This window comes from Lynx canadensis, chromosome A3 (genome assembly GCF_007474595.2).
Source record: "Lynx canadensis isolate LIC74 chromosome A3, mLynCan4.pri.v2, whole genome shotgun sequence".
Lineage (NCBI taxonomy): Eukaryota > Metazoa > Chordata > Mammalia > Carnivora > Felidae > Lynx > Lynx canadensis.
In genome coordinates, this window is record NC_044305.1 from 21,301,830 (window position 1) to 21,323,031 (window position 21,202).

The 21,202-nt window shown below is 46.9% G+C and overlaps 1 protein-coding gene across 2 annotated transcripts in view; it reads left to right on the forward strand.

Annotated features, from left to right (window-relative positions):
- TTI1 (TELO2 interacting protein 1) overlaps positions 1-21,202 on the forward strand; it is an 83,527-nt gene that overhangs the window by 22,290 nt on the left and 40,035 nt on the right. For both annotated transcript variants that reach the window (XM_030309625.1, XM_030309626.1), the window contains exons 3-7: positions 1,152-1,361; positions 4,316-4,464; positions 7,071-7,211; positions 9,237-9,441; positions 9,716-9,803. In XM_030309625.1, coding sequence (XP_030165485.1) covers positions 1,152-1,361; positions 4,316-4,464; positions 7,071-7,211; positions 9,237-9,441; positions 9,716-9,803 — 793 coding nt within the window. The remainder of the gene's footprint in view (positions 1-1,151; positions 1,362-4,315; positions 4,465-7,070; positions 7,212-9,236; positions 9,442-9,715; positions 9,804-21,202) is intronic.

Consider the following 21,202-nt stretch of genomic DNA (forward strand, 5'->3'; position numbering starts at 1 on the left):
TTCTTACCAGGCCGCTCCCACTAGCCTGGCCCTGCCATCTCCCCTGTGTTTTTGCTCCTACTCTGTGCACATGCTCCTTGATGGAAAGGAAATTAGCAGGTGCTAAAGGTTATCGGAGGCATTTTTCCTGCTGTCTGTAAAAAGAGGGTGAAAATTCACACTGGGGTTTTCTTGTTTCTTTAAGTGTTAGAGCCTTTTTTGAAATGAAGCCCTAGGGGAACCCCAGGATACAAGAATAGTTGAAATCAGAGCTGCTGGGTTAGAGAGGGGTTAGAAGTCCTGAGTCCACCCCCTTTAGCATGCTGTCTTTTGGGGCCCTCCCTGTTGTGGCCCCAGGACATTTCTGCAGAGCCCTAGGGCTCCAGTTTGAAAACCACTGGCTCAGTTGATGTTTAAGGCTTATTCTGTGGTGGCACATCAGAAGTGTTGGCGCATCACTGAAGAAGGGAAAGCTTTGGGGAGAAAATGCCAGCCTTTTATATCAGAAATACAGATGTGAGGGGCTGTGTCCTTTCTAAGTCCCTGCGGAGCCTGTCTTCTGCTACTGAGCAGTGCATCTTGTACTCAGAATTTTGTCACTTGCATGTATTCTCCAGTCTAGCATGTTTTTTCATTCAGTATATATTTTGAGCACCTACTCCATGCTGGGCATATTGGATTCCAGTGGCGCTCCATGGAGCATGGAATCTAGTGGGAGATTCAGACCCTCAACAGTAACTCAAGATAAATGTAATTGCAAATCATGATGAGCTGATGTGAAAGGAAAGAAGATGGTGCTATATAGGAGCCTGTGAGGGACCTAAATTGGATTGGGAAGTCAAGGGATGGCTTTGCTGGACAAGTCCTATGTGTATTGAGATGTGAAAGGTGAGTTGGAATTAGCCAGATGTGACATAGTGGGGAAAGTATTCCAGACAGTGAGAACAACATCTGCAAAACATTCTAGGGCAGGAAAATACCTGCCACATTGGAGGAATGGGAAGGTGCCCAGTTAACAGGCAACTGGGAGTGGCTGGAAGATGAGGTTGGAGAGACAGAGGGACTAGATCATGTGGGGCCACACAGGCCATGGCAAAGAGTTTATACTGCTTATAGAGTACCGATGCCTGTTGTCCCTGACTATGGTGATCATTGTAACACTTTGCTTACAGCCCAGTGGTTCCCAGACACAGGTGATCTTGGGCAACTCCAAGAGCAAAGTGCAGGGGAGGAGGGAAGTCATTTGAGCCAGAGACCAGCAACTCCTGAGAAAGGACTCGAGAATACCACCACAGCGGAAGACATTGAACAATTTTTGCTGAGCTACCTCAGAGAAAAGGATGTGGCGGATGGAAATGTCTCAGATTTTGATAATGAAGAAGGTAACTATTTATTTTGACTTAGCCGTTTTTTTTTTTTTTTTTCTTTTTGAAGCAGATTATTATAAGAATGAAATATCATTACGGAAAGTTTGGTAGTCAGAAAAGTCTACCAAACCTCTAGATCCTGGATCAACCTCACCATGCTAAACATAAGCATCCTCTTTTTTTTTTTTTTTTTTTTTTGTGTGCAATCTTATCCCGTTCCTTTTTGTTGCAAACCTATTTTTATATGGTTGTGGCCACAGTTTCAATGCATTATACCCTTTTTGCACTTAGTTATATAATCAGCAACTCTCCACGTTGCTATAGAGTTTTCATAATTAATGTTTTAATAGCTGCTACTAAGTATCCATTCCCCTGTGGCCAGTTCGGGTTGCTTCCAGCTTTTCTCTATAATAAACAGCGCTGCAGTGGTTGGTTCTGTGCACGTGACCTTTTCCCTTTTTTTGCATATTTCTTTATAAATCCCAGAAGTGGGATTTCTGGGTCAAGGATATGAACATTATTTTATGCTTGCCAAATTGCCTTCCAGAAAGGTTGTGTCAATTTATACCTTCCGTTCAGTGGTGCAGGATTAACACTGGTTGTACCACAACCTTGCCAACATTGGCCATTACTCGTTTCACTTCTTGCTAAATTAAGAGGTGAAAAATGTTTCTTACTATTTTGCTTGGCATTTCTTTGATTACAGGTAAGGTTGAACATCTTCCTATATGCTTTTTTCCTAACGATTTTTTTCTTCTGCCCATTGTCTGTTCATATGCTTTGTCTATTTACTTATTAGTGGGAGGAGAGTTCAGTGTTTTTCTTACCTATTTATACGAAAAAGGAGAAGAGAGTTCAGGCTAGTTGAAGCTGTGGCCTGTTGTTTTATTCACAAGCTCAATCTGGAGCTTCAGGTCACGGAAGGATTAATAAATTGTTAGAATCTCCTCTGCAAATATAAAATGCCAAGTCATAATGAGCTTGGTGGTCTCAGAACTATCCTAAATCGAACTGAGTCCCAAATTAGTTTGTTAGGTTGGAATTGAGCAGATTTCTTTTTCTTTTTTGGTGATCTCTACTCTGAGACTCTGGTGAACTGAAGCCAGTACTTCCAGGATAACAGGAAATCGTAGTTCAATGCAACGAACTACAGCAAGTTCCTTCTAAATAGCAGAGAAGCATCACAGGCCCCAGATAGTGGTTTATGCAGAATTGAGTCATTGCCTTCCCTGAGGACAGTTTCCCAATCTGAAGTCTATTATCAGGCCTTTTCTTCTTGGTTTTATTTCTGAAGCCAACCCAGTCTTTGTTCTCCCGACCTGCACCCCATACCCAAACCCAGAAACCCAGAAGGAGAGGCATCATGATCCTTCGTCATCCGGATTTGCCATTCTTGCTGGAAATTCTAGCATTGTCCGTCAATCCATTCTCTCATGATTAGGGTCTTCTGGTTCTAGTTGATGTTGGCTAGGAGCAGACTGAATGAATCAACCTTTCTCCCAGTAACGGAAAAATCCACATCCCTCAAATAACATTCTGCAGTAGGTGAATTTCAAACAACAAATCCTCCTCTGGGAAGAAAAGCACAGCCTTATCATTCTTATAATTATCATTCATCAAGTACACACCAAACACTTGGCATTATAAAGAATGTCTGGCGTGATGTTGGTTTGACATGTGTTTTTTGTTTTAACCACAATGAAAGCACCTCGCGTACCTGAGGTCCCTTTCTCCAAGAAATCCAAGCACTCTACAGATGCCTTTTCATTTATCTTTGCAGCATCTGGTAGAGATAGTGTGGCCTGTACTATAAGATTCTGTTTTTCCAGCAGAAAAAACTGAAATGCGAAAGAGTGAAGGGAACGACGTTCAGCTCGGTGGAAATGAGCACAACTAGTAATGGGGGCTTGGGCAGGGGGAGCTGGGGGCTGTAAGTAGATAGAGGAAAAATTTTCTGGATAGGGATTTTGGCCTGGGTTTCATGCAACTCCCACGTCTTTGTTGTTGTTTTAATTTACAAACTTAACGCCTATCACATGCGACACAGCACTCTAGGCAATGAAAGAATAATAGCTGGTGACATTCATCTTATTTAACTCTCTCAACACGCAAATGAGCTGTGCATGCTTTGTACCTTTTTTCCAGATGAAGTAATGCAGGATGAGAGGGTTGCTAATAGGTGTGTAGGCAGGACTTGAACTGACCTCCTTTGACCAGACCCCCTCCCCGTGTATTACATTAAGCTGCCCTGCTATTATCTCTCGTGCAGCATCAGTAAGGTCTGATCTTGGCCATTAAAAGGTCTTACGGGCTGGTGGAAGACACACGAGTCCTTTAGTCAAAGAATGAACCAAGAGGAAAGAAAGAGTAAAGGACGGAGCAAGGCCAGCCCGGGAGCTGTCCAGCATCAGAGCTCCAAATTAGAATGTTGCCCTCTTATGTTTTTATCTTAAATATTTATTAATGGAAATTTAGAAAAGAGCAAAAAAATTTGGAAAAAAATTTTTTGGAGAAAATTTGAAATGCTGTATGATCTCATGACCCCATCTCTCTTAGTATTTCATTGTACCTCCTGCCATGCAAAAATTTATATAATCATGCTCCCACCGTGTATGCAATTTTATATGCTGCTTTTCTCTTTTTAACACAATATTCTTTCAAAAACATATTCCCTGGTTGTGAAAGCCCTTGGCAAACACAAATTTGGGGGCCCTCGTGATATGTCATTGTACGGATGTAACCTCCTTGAGCGGCCATGGAGGGGTTTTCCCCCCAGTTTTTAGCAATTATAGTTAATTCTGTGGTGAATATCTTGACTCGTAGCTTGACCCAAATTTTACATGGTTTCCTTAGGGTCGTTTCCTAGACATTTTCCCTTGTGAATGCTGTTCCCATGCCTGAGGTTGGGAGAGTAAGTCAAAGTGGGCATCCCTCATAAAACACTGTCCCCGGTTATGCTTTCTTTCCAGAGGAGCAGTCAGACCCTCCCAAAGGGGACGAGTGTGACACCGGTCCTGATGTAGAGCCACCACTGCCAGTGCAGGTCCAAATAGCCGCAGATGTGATGGAACGCTGCATCCATTTGTTGTCAGATAAACATCTGAAAATCCGATTGAAGGTCAGTGTGCAGCCCTTTCCCTGCGTTTGTGGCAGCAGGACTCAGGTTTGGTCCGGTTGGCAGTGACTGCACGGATGAGCAAGCAGCCGCCCTTATCTCCTGGTCCATGTGTGGTGGCCAAGAGAAGACCTCAGGAAGAATTTATCTGTGGGATGGCAGCCTCACGTCCTTCTGTATCGGCTCAGATGTCAAAAGGGAGCCAAGTCCCCTGTCTGGAATTAAAAACCGCAAAGTGCCGTTGGACATTCGTTGAGTCTCCAAGGGAAAGGAAATCATACACTTTGGAAGGGATATCATTTTCTGAAGCGACTTAATGCGGGATGCAGGTTTTAATCCTTGGGGGTGGTCATTCTTCCAAACGTGACTCTGGCCTCTATCTGTTTCTGTTTCCATTTCACACTTCTTAGTCTTGTATCCTCATTTGCTGGCAGTTTCCCGAGCAGCATCCCTGTCCCTTAAGTCCCTTAAGCAAGGACTTAAATTGTGCAGTAGTGAAACAGGATGGTGGGGTGTGTGGGGGTGGGGACAGGGCTTTCAGAATCACCTGGAAGAAGATCACACAGCCAAGGGAAGACAACGCAGCCTGGCCCGTCCCTTCCCCATTCCCAGGCAGGCCTGAGAAACACAGCTCCTTCAGTGAGTTCCTGTTAGTGATGAGAGCGCATTGCCCTGCTTGGAGTGATGGGCTAGGAAACCCCGATCCAGGATTATCTCACATTTGTTCAGTTCCCCCAGAGACACTTCTTAGCACTCATCTCTTGTTCCATTCAGCAGGTACTCTTTGAGTGCCTACTGTATGCAAGGCTTTATTGTAGATGTCTGGGTGATGCATTAGCAAAGTGTCTTCCCTTTCATAGAGGCTTTGTAGCAGCTATAGCCACACCATAGTTATTGAAATCATCAGCGTTGGGATCAGACCTCCATACTTGAGTTCACATCCCGGCTCTGCCTGTGCAACCTTGAAAAAGTTAATTCACCATTTTAAGCCTCCATTTCTTCTGTAAAATGGATGTGATGGTACCTACCTCACTGAGTTGTTGAGTATAAATATGAAACAGCTTCACACACACATTCATTCACTTAATGTTTATTGAGGACCGCTACAGGTCAGACAGAGGATGTCTAGAAGGATATGAAGCCAGCATTCCTGTCTTCATGGAACTTCCTGTCTCTTGTGGAGAAAGGCAATATATAAACACACACCTATAAGGTATGGAAATCTCTGATGGTAATAAGCAGGTTCTAGGATAGAAAATAGTAATTCACCCATCCAGTGAACTTGCATTAGGAGCCTACTCTGTACTGAACCCTGTTGAGTAAGACAGAGCTTATACCCTGATTTTGACCAAGTCATTGGGGAAGGCCTTTCCTGAGGTGGTGATATTTGAGCCAAGACTTAAAGGCTGAGAAGAAGCCAACTTTCCAAGGGGCAGAGGCAGGGAGATGAACATTCCAGGCAGAAGGAGGAAATGTATGTCTTGGAATCAATGACGCCTGACCTAATTTGCCCAGTTAGTGACAGAACTCACACTCAGCCAGTGATGGCAGTGCCGTTTCTGCTGGGCTACTCTGCTCTCCGCTATACGCCAAGGTTTCTCTTATTCTCCTGCCTGCCTGTTCCCTCCGAGGGGCAGGCCCACTTTTGTTCTTTGTTTCTATTCCGGTGTCAGTGTGACCAGCATATAATAGGCACCAGCAGGATTCACCACTCCCATGTTGGCAGACCTCGCTCTGTCTTATTCAGACGTGCTCCTTCCCCTGTGCTGTGAAGGCTGGCCGTCTCGAGGAGGAAGGCCTACAGTGGTCATCATCGTGACCCCTGCCGGCGACACAGAGGCAGGCCAGTGGTCTTCAGTGTGCTCTTAGCTGTGGGAGATCAGGAAACATTTTCAGGGAGGGTAACAAACCCAGTTTACATTAGGCTACCCCGAGCCTCTCTTCTGAAAGTGGACTTGTATCTCGGCTGCCTACTTGGCCTCTCCATTTAGAAGCAAGAGCATGTGACCTCACCCAACATCTCAGCCTCCTCCCTTCCACCGCTCCTGCCTCATCCAGAGGCGCCTGCACCTGTTCAGTTGCTGAGTCTGACCCCAAGCGGCCCCTTTGGATAGATTCCTCTCTTTATTGCCCCAGTATGGAGTCCATCAGCAGGTGAAGCCATCCCAGAACAGACCTCAAAGCCTTTCACCCCTTGGTCACCACCCTGTGCCTGCATGCCCTCCTCTCAGGGGCACAGTGCCAGCTCCCTCAGGGGCCTACTGGCCTCTCTCTCCCGCTGCAGGTCCCTCTCCCCACTCAGTAGCCAGAATGACCTTTTTAAAACACGAATTGTATCCTGGCACTTTCCTGCTTAAACCATTCTGATGGCTCCCTACTGCACTTAGTACAAAATAAGAAATTCTTAACGTGACACCTTCACAGTCCCCCTCTTACCCCTCCTCTGTCATGCCGCACACGGCCCTGCCTTAGTTTCCTAAGCCCTGCAAGCCCTCCTTCCTCGGGGTCTTCCCCGTTGGCTGTTCCCACCTTTAGGAACTTCTAGGAATGCTCTTCCACTCCTCCCGTGACTAACTCCTACTCTGCCAAAATCACATCCTCTCTTTCAGGTCTTGGATGTGCTGGATTTGTGTGTAGTTGTTCTGCAATCCCACAAGAACCAGCTCCTTCCCTTGGCTCACCGGGCCTGGCCCCCGCTCGTGCACCGACTCACAAATGACGACCCCCTGGCAGTGCTCAGAGCCTTCAAGGTACGGTGCTGCTGCCCCACCACTGTCAGTCATGGGGGTGGGGGGTGGTCAGCACAGAGCGCAGCGGTGTCTTTGGGGATGGTTCTTTTTATCGGATTGCAACATCACGTACTTTGAAGAAAGTATAGCAAAACAAGAAAGGCACAGAAAAGAAAGTAAAAGTCTCTTATTTTGAATTTGAAGCAGAAGGAACTAGGAGATGAAAAGGGCTGCCGGTATTTATGGAGCACCCACTGTGTGCCTGGCACATCCTCACATACGAACTCATCTCCTTACAACAACCTGGCAAGGTAGCTACTATTCCCCCCCGTTCTTGACAGAGGAGGAAACAAGCCCAGAGAAGTTAAGGGATTTTCTCAAGATCACACAACTAGTAAGTGATAGAACCCAAATCTGTGAGTTTGTGCCCGTGTTCTTTGCACCGCACAGGAGTCCAGGGGAAGGGGCCTAGATTCTAGCAGTGGGCATCCTCCGCCCATCCAGTGACTTGGGGCAAAGCCCAGGACCACTCATAGTCACGTTGGCCTTAGGACCATGTGTTCTACCTTCCTCATGGTATTGTTGTCAAGGGTAAAACGGGACTATTTGGTGAAATACTTTGGAAAGTTAAAAACCATATATATATATATATATATGTATATATGTATATAAAAACCGTATATATATATATGCGTATATATATATATATATACGTCAGATATTATTCTCTTGACTTTGTCTTATATCAGCACATGTATTTTGGCTTATTTATTTATACCCTTCCTTATTCTGGAACGCACTTAAGGCAACCTACAGAAATATATTTATCAGGGCAAGCTAACATAAATTAGGAGTATGTGAGGAAGATCAAGCAAAGAAAAAGGACCCGTAGGGACATAAAATGAAGCCAGAGATGCAACTAGTATACTTGGAGCAAGTGTTTTGGTTTCCTGTATGATTCTTCAGCATAGCCTGGACCAAAATATAAGCTTACGTTTAAAACATACAAAATTGTCAACGTTGTTAATATTTTTTTGTAGAGCAAAATATGCAAAATCACACACACACAGAAAGGGGAGGAGGGAGGTTAGGGGGAGGGGGAAGGAGGGAGGTCTTGCTAAATCTTATTCAGATGTGCTGCTTTCCTTTGTAGAAATTAATAGGTAATCTGAAATAACGGCAAGCGTAGAAAAAGGAAAAGATACAAAGATGTGTGTGCTCTGAGGCTGCTTTCCCACTCCCAGACACGCTGATGACATCTGAGGTCTGTAACGCCTTGTGCAGGCCTGCCGAGGGACCTGAAATAAGGGCCTTATTCTCTGCAAAGTCGGCAAACATTCTCTGCTGGTTATGCTTTGCTTACCAATTTTTAAAGAAGTTCCTATTATCCTGTATATTCAGCCTTGTGCAGCAGGGCAAAACGTTTCAATATGTTCTGCTAGAGAAAGTTTAAAACGAGACGTGCAAAGAAACCGCCTGTTGTGGAAGATGGGATGAGGGTAATGTACAAAGGAGATGGTGTGATGGGACGGGAAAGGCCCCGACATGGCCCTGACCACTGGGTCCATGCCCCGACTCAGCTGAGGGGCCTCAGCCAACCACTGCCCTCCCAGTGCCTGCGTAGCAGCAGCTGGGCCTCACTGTTTGTGTTTGTTCAGCTAGCTAGGGTTCAAAGCACAAGCCTTTTTTCAAGGGATGTTAGGAAGAGTCAAGAGATGATCTATGTGAACTGCTTTAAGCTTTTTTTTTTTTTCTAACCAAAAAAGGGAGGAAAATCAAGGTATTAATCATATTATTCATCCAACCCAAGATTCCTTTGACTTATTCCCCGTGTAATCTGTATTTATGGATAGAAGCAGCCATGCCTTGGGAGCAGAGACCTCCGAATTCATAACTGTCAGAATCACAAACCACGGGCAAGGAATTAACAGCAGTAATTCTATTTTTTTTTTTTTTTTTCCAAGAAGAAATTGAATTACCAGACATTCCTTAGCTCTCTGCTGCCGTGGCGACACGCATTCACCACATTGGGGGCTGTTTCTGCAGGTCTTGCAGACCCTGGGAGGCAAGTGTGGCGACTTCCTACGGAGCCGTTTCTGCAAAGATGTCCTGCCGAAGCTGGCTGGCTCCTTAGTCACCCAGGCTCCTGTCAGTGCTCGGGCTGGGCCAGTTTATTCCCACACACTGGCCTTCAAGCTGCAGCTGGCCGTGCTGCAGGGCCTGGGCCCCCTCTGCGAGAGACTGGACCTAGGTAGGTACCAGCCTCTCGCCCCTGGTGACACACACCCTGCGTGGTCTCACCGCCACTCTTGCGCTCCGTGCCCAGTTGTGCTCTTCCCTCTCCTTCAGTCTCACTCTGGCCTCATTTTTCCACCTATCTTGATGTGTTTTCTGATACGCGGGATGGAGTAAAGAGCCCAGGGCATCTCGCCTAGCTGTTCTAGTTTCAGCGGACAGCAGTTGGTTACTGCTTGTCCCAAATGAAGTCTGAGGGCCGATGCTTGTTTTGTTTTTCCTCTCCGCAGGTGAGGGTGACCTGAATAGAGTGGCTGATGCCTGCTTGATTTACCTCAGCGCCAAACAGCCCGTGAAATTACAAGAGGCTGCCAGGAGGTACGTCTGCTTGATCACCCGCATCTCTTTACGTTTGCTCTAAATTATCGATGATTTGCTAATGGCGAGCGGAGTCAAGCCACGTCTGTGCTTTTCTCTCCTCGCTCTTCTTGCCAGGTTACGATGGTTTCTTTAACTGGGCCAACTCTAGAGATGGTATTTTTACTGGACGCGTTTCTCTTTGCAAGTAACCTTTTCCTCTGCTGCAGTGTCAGCAGCAATGCCAAAGGGGCAAAAAGCAGAAAGACAGTGTGCTGAAGGGGACAAAGCACTCTCCTGGCCGGAGAGAGATCTGCTTCTAGGCCCTACTCTAGTGACCAGGTGACCCTGGCATCTCTCCGGACCTCAGCTCCTTTGTGTGCAAAGCCAAAGCCTTAGGTTACTGATCTGGCAGTAAGATGGCAGAAGAGGCTTCACTCCAGGGAGCATCTTAATGGCTGTCAGGTGCTCTAAACCCTTGCAGAGTGTGCACAAAATTGGGTGTGTACAAGCAGACACATATGTTCCTTTTTCTAGGTGGAGTCCACAACGTGCATCTGATTGTGGAGAACTAATAGTTCTCCCAATAACCAATAGTTAAACTCCACGGACTAATAGTTTAAAGGGCCTTTTCTGGCTCCAAAATTATGTGATCATAATTTCCAAGAGTTTTGCTTGTTCGAGAATAGCTGCGCCACCTCCAGTGGAAGAACTCGTTTTCCTCGAGTCCCAAAGGGCTTTTCTCAAAAGCTCAAACCAAGCACATCATCAGTCCCCAGACTTGAGACCAAAAATGTACTGTGGCCCCCTTTCCCCAGCTCTCCATCCATCGGGAGAAAGGGGACCAGAGTGGACCTGCTATCTCCTGGGTGTCTGCAGTTAAAACAAAAGTTGGCCTCCCTGGCCTGGCTCTGTGTATTACCCTGGGCCCTACAGCTCTGGCTCAGAGCAAATAAACAATCCCTCCCACTTCTTAGGCTTCTAGAAACGTGTCCCTGAGCTTCCTTGGTGGGGTAGGAGTCATCCCATTCCCTGAAGGGCTGCAAGGCTGCTCAGACTGTGAAATGAGGAAAGCTGCTTGCTCCCTTATAAACCTTGCAGTCTCTGGGAGTGATGGAAATATCTTTTTGAATTGATTTATTGTCCTTTGCAATTTTTTGCTCTTGATTTCCCCAGTTCCCTTTTTTCTTTCTGTCACTTCCCCGTCACTTCCCCTAGGCCCAGAATCAGTCATGGTTTCTGGAGCACAGGGGCGCATCCCAACCAGCTTCTTATCCTCAGACATTCTTGTTCCTTAAAGAACCAACTTAGGGTGAAAATAGTCTCCCCACCCCCCCCAACACACACACCCCTGGCAGTGTTCCTAAAGCTAATGGTGCTGATTTCAGGTACAACCCAAGAATGTAATAAATTCATCCTGAAGCTTCTGTGTGCCTATTACAACCAAGAGTCACAACGATCTGACTTTCACATTCTCTGCCCCATTCTACTTTTTCTGCATCCACCCCATACCTATCCTTCAAGTTGAGAACCATCAAACAGGCTAATATTCGCAATTCATTATCTTTTCATTTCTAATTTTCTTTTGTGCCGCTAAAAGCAATTAAACCTGGAATTGGACCTTGCTGAATTTTGAGTTGGTATTCAAGGTGCCTCTGGAGGAGGAAAATGCAGCCAGACCACTTGACTGCAGCGCCTTTGTTTGCTCTACCGCATTCCATTCGGGGTTGAGTCAGATGACCTCCCTCTTGCCAGGCTGGGAGGGGAGGAAGTGCAAGGTTGATTGGTTCACAAACACATCATCTGCAAACTTATTTTGAAGTCAAGGGAAAAAAACCAGTGTTGTCCTTGATCAGGAGCTGATTTGGCATCTTGATTCAGAAACTAATAAGCTCTCTAAATGGGAAAAGAAGCCTGAGACAATGGGAAACCTGGTCTCTTTGTGAGCCTCCTTACTGCAGGAAGAGAGGCGGGTGGCTGGGTACTGAGACACTCATGCCTGCAGGGACTGATGAATCAGGTCCCCTAGCTCAGCAAGTGGCTCCATCTTCCATTCAGTTGTCTGTCCTTCATTTTTCTCTTCCCTCACACCCTACATCCGTTCCAGAAGGGAAGCCTGTCCACCTACTTTGCAGAATTTCTCTTCAGACTGTCTACGTCTCTTCACCTCCAAGCCACCAGGCTAGGCCACCCTCACCTCTTACCTGAACAATTGCAGAAGCCTCCTCGCCGCCCCCCCCCCCCACCCTGTGCCCACTCCTGCCCCTCTGTATTCCCCACACAGCAAGCACTGACACCCGCCGCCCACTCATGGGAGAAGGGAAGGCTGTTGTGTTTGTTGCCAGGGCCCAAGGGGGAACCCTATAACCAGAGGGTATCAGAAACGCAGTAAAAACCGGAGCTGTCCACAGATGCCCCAATGCCCCGGCTTCCTTGGAGCTGGTGAGTTTCCGACGCAGGGTGGATGACCAGCTTCATTTGGAAGTGGCCCTTCTGTCTGACACAGCTGGTGAGGAAACAAAGGAGGGCCGGTGGCTGCTCTGAAAGGAGGTAGGTGAGCAGCTGTGTTAGGGGGGATAAGAATTTTCCTTCTGCTGTACCCTTCTAGGTTCTTTGGCTGGTCTAATAATTGATACAGGACAGATTAGTGGGAGATAAACACTTTTTTTTTAAATTTCATATATAAGGGAGCCTTATAAAAATATGAGACCCAGGGTCACATGGGGCAGTTGAAGCTTCCTTGTCATCCTGAGGAATGGTCTAGGGGGCCGGGGCTTCACAAGGGGAGGGAGCAGGGTGATCCATAGGACCTAAGATCAGGTGTTTGGTAATTAGATGTTTGCCCTGCCATACACCTAGGTTATTCTTATGAAAAGTTATCTCTGGTGATAGTTCTTTTTCTGGGTCAGGCTCCCTATTCAAATTTTTTTAGGTAGTTAATGGAGAAGTAAAAGTTTTTCTTGAATCTGCTGGGTCTTGATTCCCTTCAATCTCAAGTCAGTTCACACACCAAAGTGGCACATTTTGGGGCATCCTTCTCTGTTCCCCTTCACATGTCTGTGAGTCCAGCGGGTCAGGGCTGGGGCCTCTGAGGGGCGGCCTCCCTAGCGTTGGCATGGAGACAAACTCAGCAGTTCCATGAAAGTTCCTCTTTGTGTGCATTACAGTTGGCTTTTTCCTCCCTCCTGTTTGCTTTTCCTGGCTCCAAAGGATGACCAAGCCTGTGTTTGCTTTTTTAATTTGTCATATTAAATAGAGCCTTTGTGGCAGGCTTTTACATCCAGGCTGTAAACTCTAGAAATGGAAATTGATCAGGGGGTGGTTGATATAACCAAGGCTGTAAATGCTAAGAACAGAAACGCCATTCCAGTTTAATGCTTTTATCTAGCGAATGTGCCTTGTAAGGAGGGGCATAAATCTTGCAACTTGGGGGAGGGGGAGGGGGAGGGGTACGGTAAAACCTCACTGTATATTACCACTAGGTGTCACTGTTAACTGGCTATGCAAGAGAAATACCAGCTCCCCCCAGTCCATTTGGTTAAATAACTTCAATGGGTAACTACAAGTGAGCAAATCCTATTTGGGGGGTCGGAGAAGGGGTCAGCCTACCCACAGTTGTAAACAGGGCAGTGTCCCTGAGGGTAAGTGTTAGATTACAGATAACAGGTCTGTGTCAGCCATGCCCCCGCCTCCACCATGGCAGAGGCAGACTCAACTGATTTAAATTCTCGAGTAGCCCCAGAAGCCTCTGAGATCTCTCCCGGCATGCAGTGGGCCTCCACAGTTCTGTGCCTCCCTGACCATGGAGCTTTTCCTTCCCATACATGAAAGGAATCTGAGATGAGAGCACATACCCCAAATTTCTGTGTTTTTCCTTAAAGCCTGTACATGCTGTCAGCCTGATTCAACTCAACTCCGTTAAAACCACACTCTTAGGGCCTCTCTCTGAGCGTCCTCTGAGGCTCCCTGTCTTTTGCGGGGAGGACTCAAATCATCCAATAAGCCTTCCACCCTGGGGCTAAAAGGAACAATACCTGTTCTGAAAAAGATGAAGAACAGAGCTTTTAGGCCACTTGGTCTCCACCCCCAGTCCTGCCTCTGCCTGCCAAGCGCAGGACCCAGGTGGGGATGCAGGGGCCAGCAGGTAGTGACTGGCGGGTGCACCCTCTGATTGTACAGGAACTGAATGCTGCGGTCCTCGGTGTGGTGGTGGTCGAGGAGGGGGAACTGTGGGTGGGGGTCCCCTCCCAGCTTCCTCTGCATAGCCATTGTATATAAGGGCATGGGGCACCAGCCTTGGAGGTGGACAAACGTAGGTTCAGATCTTACTGACTCTGTGACTTTGAGCGAATGACTTCGTTTCCTTGTGCCTCATTTCCCTCCCCTGTAAACTAAGGGTGGTGATAACACCTTCCTCCCGGAGTCATTGTGCACACGAGTTACATTTATACGTGAGGGAGACCACTCAGCCAGTTCAGTCATTCCACTGACCAGCTGAGGATCTGTTGCGTGCCAGGCAGTGTTCTAGGCACTGATAATAGAGGAGAGCATGAGAGAGGAGGCCTCTGCTCTCACAGGGCTTGTGTTCTGGAGGTATACTCATGTGTATATACACACCTATGTGGGATATATATAAATACATTAGATGTATGATGCTTTACATGAGTTCCTGTACATTTGGGCATGGCGTTTCTTATAAGTCTGCTTCATCTTTACTGAACTCTGAAGAGAGTTTTTCACCCCAGAATGATCTTTTCATGTTAATTGTGCCACGTCCCCCTACCACCCTCTGTGTGAGAAGTCAGGACCAGGTTTCAAGGTTCATTTACTGGCTGACTTCCCTGCTTTCTTTCTAGCAGTAGGATCCCAGCCCATCAAAGAACCAGCCGGTGCCTTCAAACCCTGGACGAACACAGACTAGCACAGGCTCGTTCATTTCATCCCCGTCAGAGCCCAGCTCCTCTCTTTACCCACACTTGGGCCTATTATATTTGAACAGATCAGGAGCCACCGAGGTGATCCGTTAGTTCAGCTGAGCTTGAAATTAGCAGCTCATCCCCTTAAATGTTGTGGGCAGTTTGTTTGAGCTTGGGCTGCAGAGCTGTTGTCCCCTTGGGTTGCACCCAGCATGGAAATGAGGGCATTCCTGATATTTTTTCTTTTGACACTTGATTAATAGTTGACAAATCCAGACCCAAGTAGTTAGCTTTCCTATTATCCATCTTTTGACAGGCATTGCTGCGTTTCTTTTCCAGGCTCATTGTTCTAAAAATACACTCAGATCTGAAGCTGTTCACTGTGCATATATAGGCATGATTTCCTGGTGTCAAAGATAAGAGACATCTGCCATGCAGATTATAAACAAAGTGGGTTGCTGGGTTTCAGATCTGAAGGTGGGGACCTCCGTGCTACTTAAATCAAGTGCTGCGAATCCTTTCCCTGCTTCCTTGGTGTTGTCATGTGATTGATAATTTACCAGGGTCAACCATTTTACAACCCGGTGGGAAAGGCAAGTATGGGATGTGCCTGCACGTGTGCACGCCAATCCTACTGGGTTGGGAGCCAGGATCACCTGCACAGAGTAGATTTCACATATCAGACTGCCTGGCAAACCGGAGGGTAGCCATTTCCTCACTTTGCAGCGTCCGTGGTCTGTCCCGAGCACCTAAGAGGCTGGCGTGAATGTCATGATCTCAGTCTTGAATAAAGTAGCCAGGAAGATGGCCTTGGTTATCTTATTATATGTGTGTTTATTCACAAGATTTTTTTTTTATTAACGAGCCAAGTGTACCGTGTTGAAAGTTGAAAGATTGCAAAGGTGAATGCCGAGTTAGAGGGAGCCTCGCGTTGCTGCTCGGTAGCAGTGGCACCGTGGACGAGTCACTTTACTTCTCCGAGCCTCTGCTCCCTCACCTACGAGACTCGAGCAGGCATATCTGTTACCTTCCACCCAGTCACATTATTGCCAGGATTCAGTAAACTCGTGCATATTATATTCTTTAGCAGAGAATACCAGCTCATGGGAAAAAGTAAGTAGTGGTTGTTAGCATTATTTAAACTTCTTCCTGATTCCAAAAAAGACCTAGGCTATCTTATCAATTAAGTGTATGCAACGACAACAAAAAATAATAAAAGGAAAAACCCAAGGTGACGCCGGGGCCGAGGTTAACATAGAAAGCGCACACCTAGAGCTCAGCACCCTTGCTGGAGATGAGCCTTAAATGTGACTCTCCTGTCCCTAACAGACAGCAAAGAGGGCAGTGTATATGTTGTGCAACTTCCAGGCATCCCTGAAATAAGAAAAGAGGGAGAAGAGGGCTTTGTAGAAAAAAACACAGCTTTCCTTGGTCCTGAACCCTAAGAAAATTTCTCCATGGGTCATCTTAGAAGAACACTGAGTACTGTTGTGACTAATATCTCTAACGCCCTTGCAGTGAATACACAAGTATACTTCCTAGAGCTGTTTCTTCCCCGCATCCATCAGCAGAGCCTGCTGGCTTAGCGCCAAAGCGTAGGTTCCAGGAAAACAGTCTGGGCCGGGGAAGGGGGTGGGGGGGACAAAATAGGTAGGCTGCTACAAGATAGCTTTATCTTTCAGGGTTTGCACCTTTGTGGTGGGGGGTGGAGGGGGAGTGCTGAGGAGCAGGGAACACCGCATGTGGCCTGAGTCAGCCCCCTTGGCGCTCTGGCACAGGGCCGCTTTGAAATCTGCGCACCTAGCAGCGGCTTCGGCTTCCGCTTCGTAGCCAGGGGGATCCAGGCCTGCAGGGGGCCTGGAGGCAGGAGAGGCAGCCAGATGGAAGGGGCTGCTTTTAAATCCTGCCCCAGTGGGATTTAAACCCTTCTAGGTTCTGGCTTATTTTTGAATTGTCTGTAACAGATTGGTCCTCTCAGTGCCATATCTTTTTAAATATGCACAAAGCAATGGAGCCATTCCACTGCATTTATGATACTTTGTCTTGTGGTACTTTAGGGGTACGATTAGCATTGTAAGCTTCTACTGGTGTTTATGGTTTTAAATCCCGTCCCCATTGCATTTAAATATTTTTATTATCGGTCTCTGTGTGAGGATGCGAGATGGAGTTAGATCGATAGATGAATGGTTTTGAACAGGTAAATATAGTTAAGTCTAACGAGTACATATAGCTGCAAAGGTAATTGGTAGTATTTATTTGGAGAGTAAATCGTTGCTCCAAGTCATAATCCTCCATTTCCAACATTTAGAAACAAAAAAACGACCTCCTCGCAGGAGAAGATAGCTAAATTGAATAGCAAGAAAGGACAGGCTTGAAATACTGGTTAACCAATGAACCGAGACCCATTAGAGTAAATTACCGAGATAGAAACATCACCCCACTGCTTGCTGGCTAGGACACGTCGACACCCTGAGCATCCATTTGTTTAAAAGGAAACACACACAGCCTCATTTGTAGCATCAGCATGTACTGAGTCGTGGGAGAAGAGATGGCCAGAGAAGAAAAGAGTGTGGAGGTTCTGCCAGCGAGGGAATAGCAGGGAAGCTAGAATAACTTTGTGGGTGTGCCCACTTTCCGACGAGTGAGTTTATTTTCTGATTGCATTTAGTCATGGCTGTGTAGCGACAGCCTGTATCATGTTCCTAAGGAGACATCCCTGAATAACTTCTTTAGAAGCCCAAAATAAATAAATAAACAGATCACAAAGCCACAAGTTCTTTACCACTGGCACTTATGCAGACAGCTCATGAGAGCATTTTATAAATCCAGAAGGAGACAAGGAGCAGCAGATCCCTCAAGCAAGTAATTGACAGAGAAAGAATAGCCTGTCACCCAGGAGGGCTGGAAGCTCTGCATTTCAGTTACGGTTTATTTAGCTCTACTGGGCCTCGATTGGCTGGCGGTTTTCTAGAGCGTCTTTAGAGCAGACGTCGTCTAGACCGAGGGTACACCCTGTAATGTTTGCATCCGCAGCAGAGGGCTTTCTTTGGGGTTTTGCCACTGACCCGTTGCCCATGCTTGAGGACCACTGTGGACTTCTGGGGCTGGAAGGGGCCATAGAACCGATGTTACTCAGAGAAGCAGCTTGCCGTGCCCTCCTCGAGTCCTTCCCCCGCCCCACCCCACATGGGACGCCTAGTGTGGTCCTCTCCACAGTACACTATGGGCCTCTGTGATTAGTCCGTTCTCCCCACCCACATGGGGAGCCCCGAGGCCAGAGCCTTTGTCCATCTATCATCGTATCCCAAGCACCCAGCCCCGCGCCTGGGCTGGAGCAGGTGCTGGGAAACATTTGGCAAACCACAAGGAGATGGTCCCCAGCCCCTGCTGACCGGATTCTGGTAGCACATTGCTTATGTCCCCAGGCCACCTCGCCCCCTGCTCTGTCACCGGGAGCGGTCCGCTATTGATCATAAAGGAATGAGCCGCTTCTGTGGGTTTTGGTGTCTGGAGTTTATTAGGTACTTGCTGATGCCCGTCAATTGTAGATGGGGCTGGAGTGCGGGGAAATGGCTGCCTGCATGAAGCGAAATTCAATAAAACCGCATTTTAAGTGAAAAATCAGTATAAACACCAGGCTTCTTTGCCATGGAAACAGAGGTTGCTTAGAAACTGCCTAACGGCAAGTTCTAAATTTTTTAAAGTCAAGTTATCATTTAAGCTACACGGCCCTACAGGTTATTGAGAGATAATCACTCGCCTCAGGACACTCGGAGGCATGAGGCACAGCTGAGTGCCTCCCGAAACTCTGGGGACCAGATAATCTCTTGATAACTGTGCTCCCTGGAGCCACTGATTTGGGCCTAGGGGAAGGAGAAGGAAATTTTTGTTCAGGACTTAAATGGTGTACATATATTTTTTTTTAAGTGTTTCTCTTTGGGTTTGAGAAAACGTGGAGCTGGCCATTTGGCATGTTCAACAGCCATCTCTGCCACGTCTCACGATGTATTAGGAACATTTTCCAGGCAGTTGCCCCAATCTCGTCAAAGCAGAGGTCCTGTCTTTGTCTTCTGGCTTTGGATGACGCACACGGGCTTTTAAGGTCTTCAGCTTTGGGCTCTTCACTTTCTGGGAGCCCCTGTCCCCGGCTCAGGATGGGCAGGAACCAGCCCCAGGACAAAGTGGTACCAGAGTTTGGAGCAAAGCTGGGCCACTGAGCTCTCAGACAAGACCTGCTGGATCTCCGCTCGGCTCCCAGGGCCTTAAAGTGAACAAGGTCCAGGTTCAGAATGTGTGTCGGTGTTTAGAGTTCAGCAGGCTGCATGTCTTTGGCCGAGCAAGCGCACAGCTACACCTGCCAGCACCTGGTTGCACAGCGTGGTATTCACTCCCAACCTCAGGCGCGCAGAGGGCAAAGAATATTGCATTCGCTTCTTCCTGAAAATAACGGGCAAAATTAGAACACCATCGGCTGAGAACTGGGACCCCCACCAAGTCAGTAGGAAGGAAATTATGAGTGAAACAAAAGACAAATGTTTTGCCCTTTTCAGAGTGTCTGAGAAGGTTCTGTGGTGTGGCGGTGCTGCTAAGGTTGGTAGAGATAATTATTCCTTAGACACACACATACTCTCTGGAAGGAACAGTGTTTTCATTGTATACTTCAAAGTGTTTTCCTGCCCCTCATCTCCCTTAGAGCCTCGCACCAAACCTGTGAGGAGGGTGGGGGCGGGGGCTGTGATCATCTTCCTTTGGAGAAAGAGGAAACTAACTTGCTCCAAGCCGCAGAGGCAGGAGAGGGAACTTGCATTGCTGCCTGCCATTCTGGGGAGTCCACCCATTTAATAGCTAAGGAAAGAGACTCCAAATAATTCTCCCAAGAATTTGGCTTTTACTCAGTAATAGAAAGTGAACTTCGTATGCACATTTTCTTTGCCTCCCTGTTAGTATCTTATTTACGAGTTCTCACAGGGTTGGGTTAAGCATCTGACTTTGGCTCAGGTCATGATCTCACGGTTTGTGAGTTCGAGCCCCGTGTCAGGCTCTCTGCTGTCAATGCAGAACCCACTTTGGATCCTCTGTCCCCATCTCTGTCTCTGCCCCTGCCCCACTCGTTCTCTTTCTCTCTCTCTCTCTCCAAATAAATAAACTTAAAAAAAAAAGCGTTTTCACAGGGCAAAGAGAGTGGCTTCTTTCCTTTTCCTTTCCTGCCAGAGAATACAACATCCACATTTAGCATGTTAAAAAGGACTCAAAAAGAACATTGCAACGCTCTCATGCCATGCAAGTCAGAGCCGAGCTCTGACTGACGTGGGCTGGGCTGGGGCACCACTTCGCTGGGTACTGCCCGGATCAGAATACTCCTTCGTGTGCCATGCTGTAGCTTGAGAAACTGTTCTAGTCCTAGAAGGAGAAAAAAAATCACACGAAACCATTTGCATTCTGACAGTCTTTGGCACCAGGGAAACCTGTCAACTGTGTCACGTGTAAATAGAAATCAGCTTCCCATTTTTGGTGTGTTTTTTCATAATTTCCCTTGCCACTCTAATTATCAAAGATATTTTTGTTTTTAAACAAAAATTGTCTCCCACGCAGGCCCCATCTCCTTTCTGCGGTGAAGTGGAAACAGTGAATTGGAATATTCTAACGACTTCTCCAGCAACCACTGCTGAGATTATAAGCACAAGATTATCCTAAGTAAAGGAAACTTAAATTGTCTAGGCACAGACCAGGCCAAAAACATGTTCAAAGGGTCCCCTCCCACCTGCCTACCTTGCCTCCTTCGCAGGTGTCTGTTAAACCCAAGGAAGAAAGCAAAACTGGCTTCCCCAAAGTAAAAGCCAAATCCCCTGAGGGCACGGTTTTTCAGATTAACAAAATTAAAAACAGGATTTAGCTCCATTTAAGTTCCCATCTGATGCCCAACAGTATGGGAAAGGCTCCTAGGGATGGTCATCAAGAATAACATGTGATCCATCAAATAGATACTATCTACCCTATGACTGGGTAGATAGGGATCGCATGGGCTAAACACTGTGTAGGTCTGGGTCTGTGTCTTCTCATTTAAACCTCAGCAAAACCCTGAGTGAAGTACATCCCCAATTTTTAGAAACAAGGCATTTTTAGAGACTGAGAGCAAGACAAGTTGAAAAATCTCCCACGGCCACATAGCAGTGATGCCTACGACAACATGAATCCTATTGGTAATGTTCCCTAGTCCTTCCTTGGTGGTGAGCAGCTGGCCCCTCCTTTAGATCCTTTTATAGAATGTAATTTTCCAGAGAGATCTGTCATCTTAAGTCATTAGTGTGCAGTGTAATAAACCACTTAGCTAAATACAAGAACCTGTCGGGTGAAGTACTTGTTGAGAGCTTACCATGTGCCATCCCAGGTGCCCAGGGTACAGCGGTGAACCCAACAGACATGGCCGTTGCCCTCAGGGGCTGTATTGTGAGGAAGGAAGATGGACAGTAAGTGCTGGGAAGGGTGTCCTGAAAGAGAAAAGGA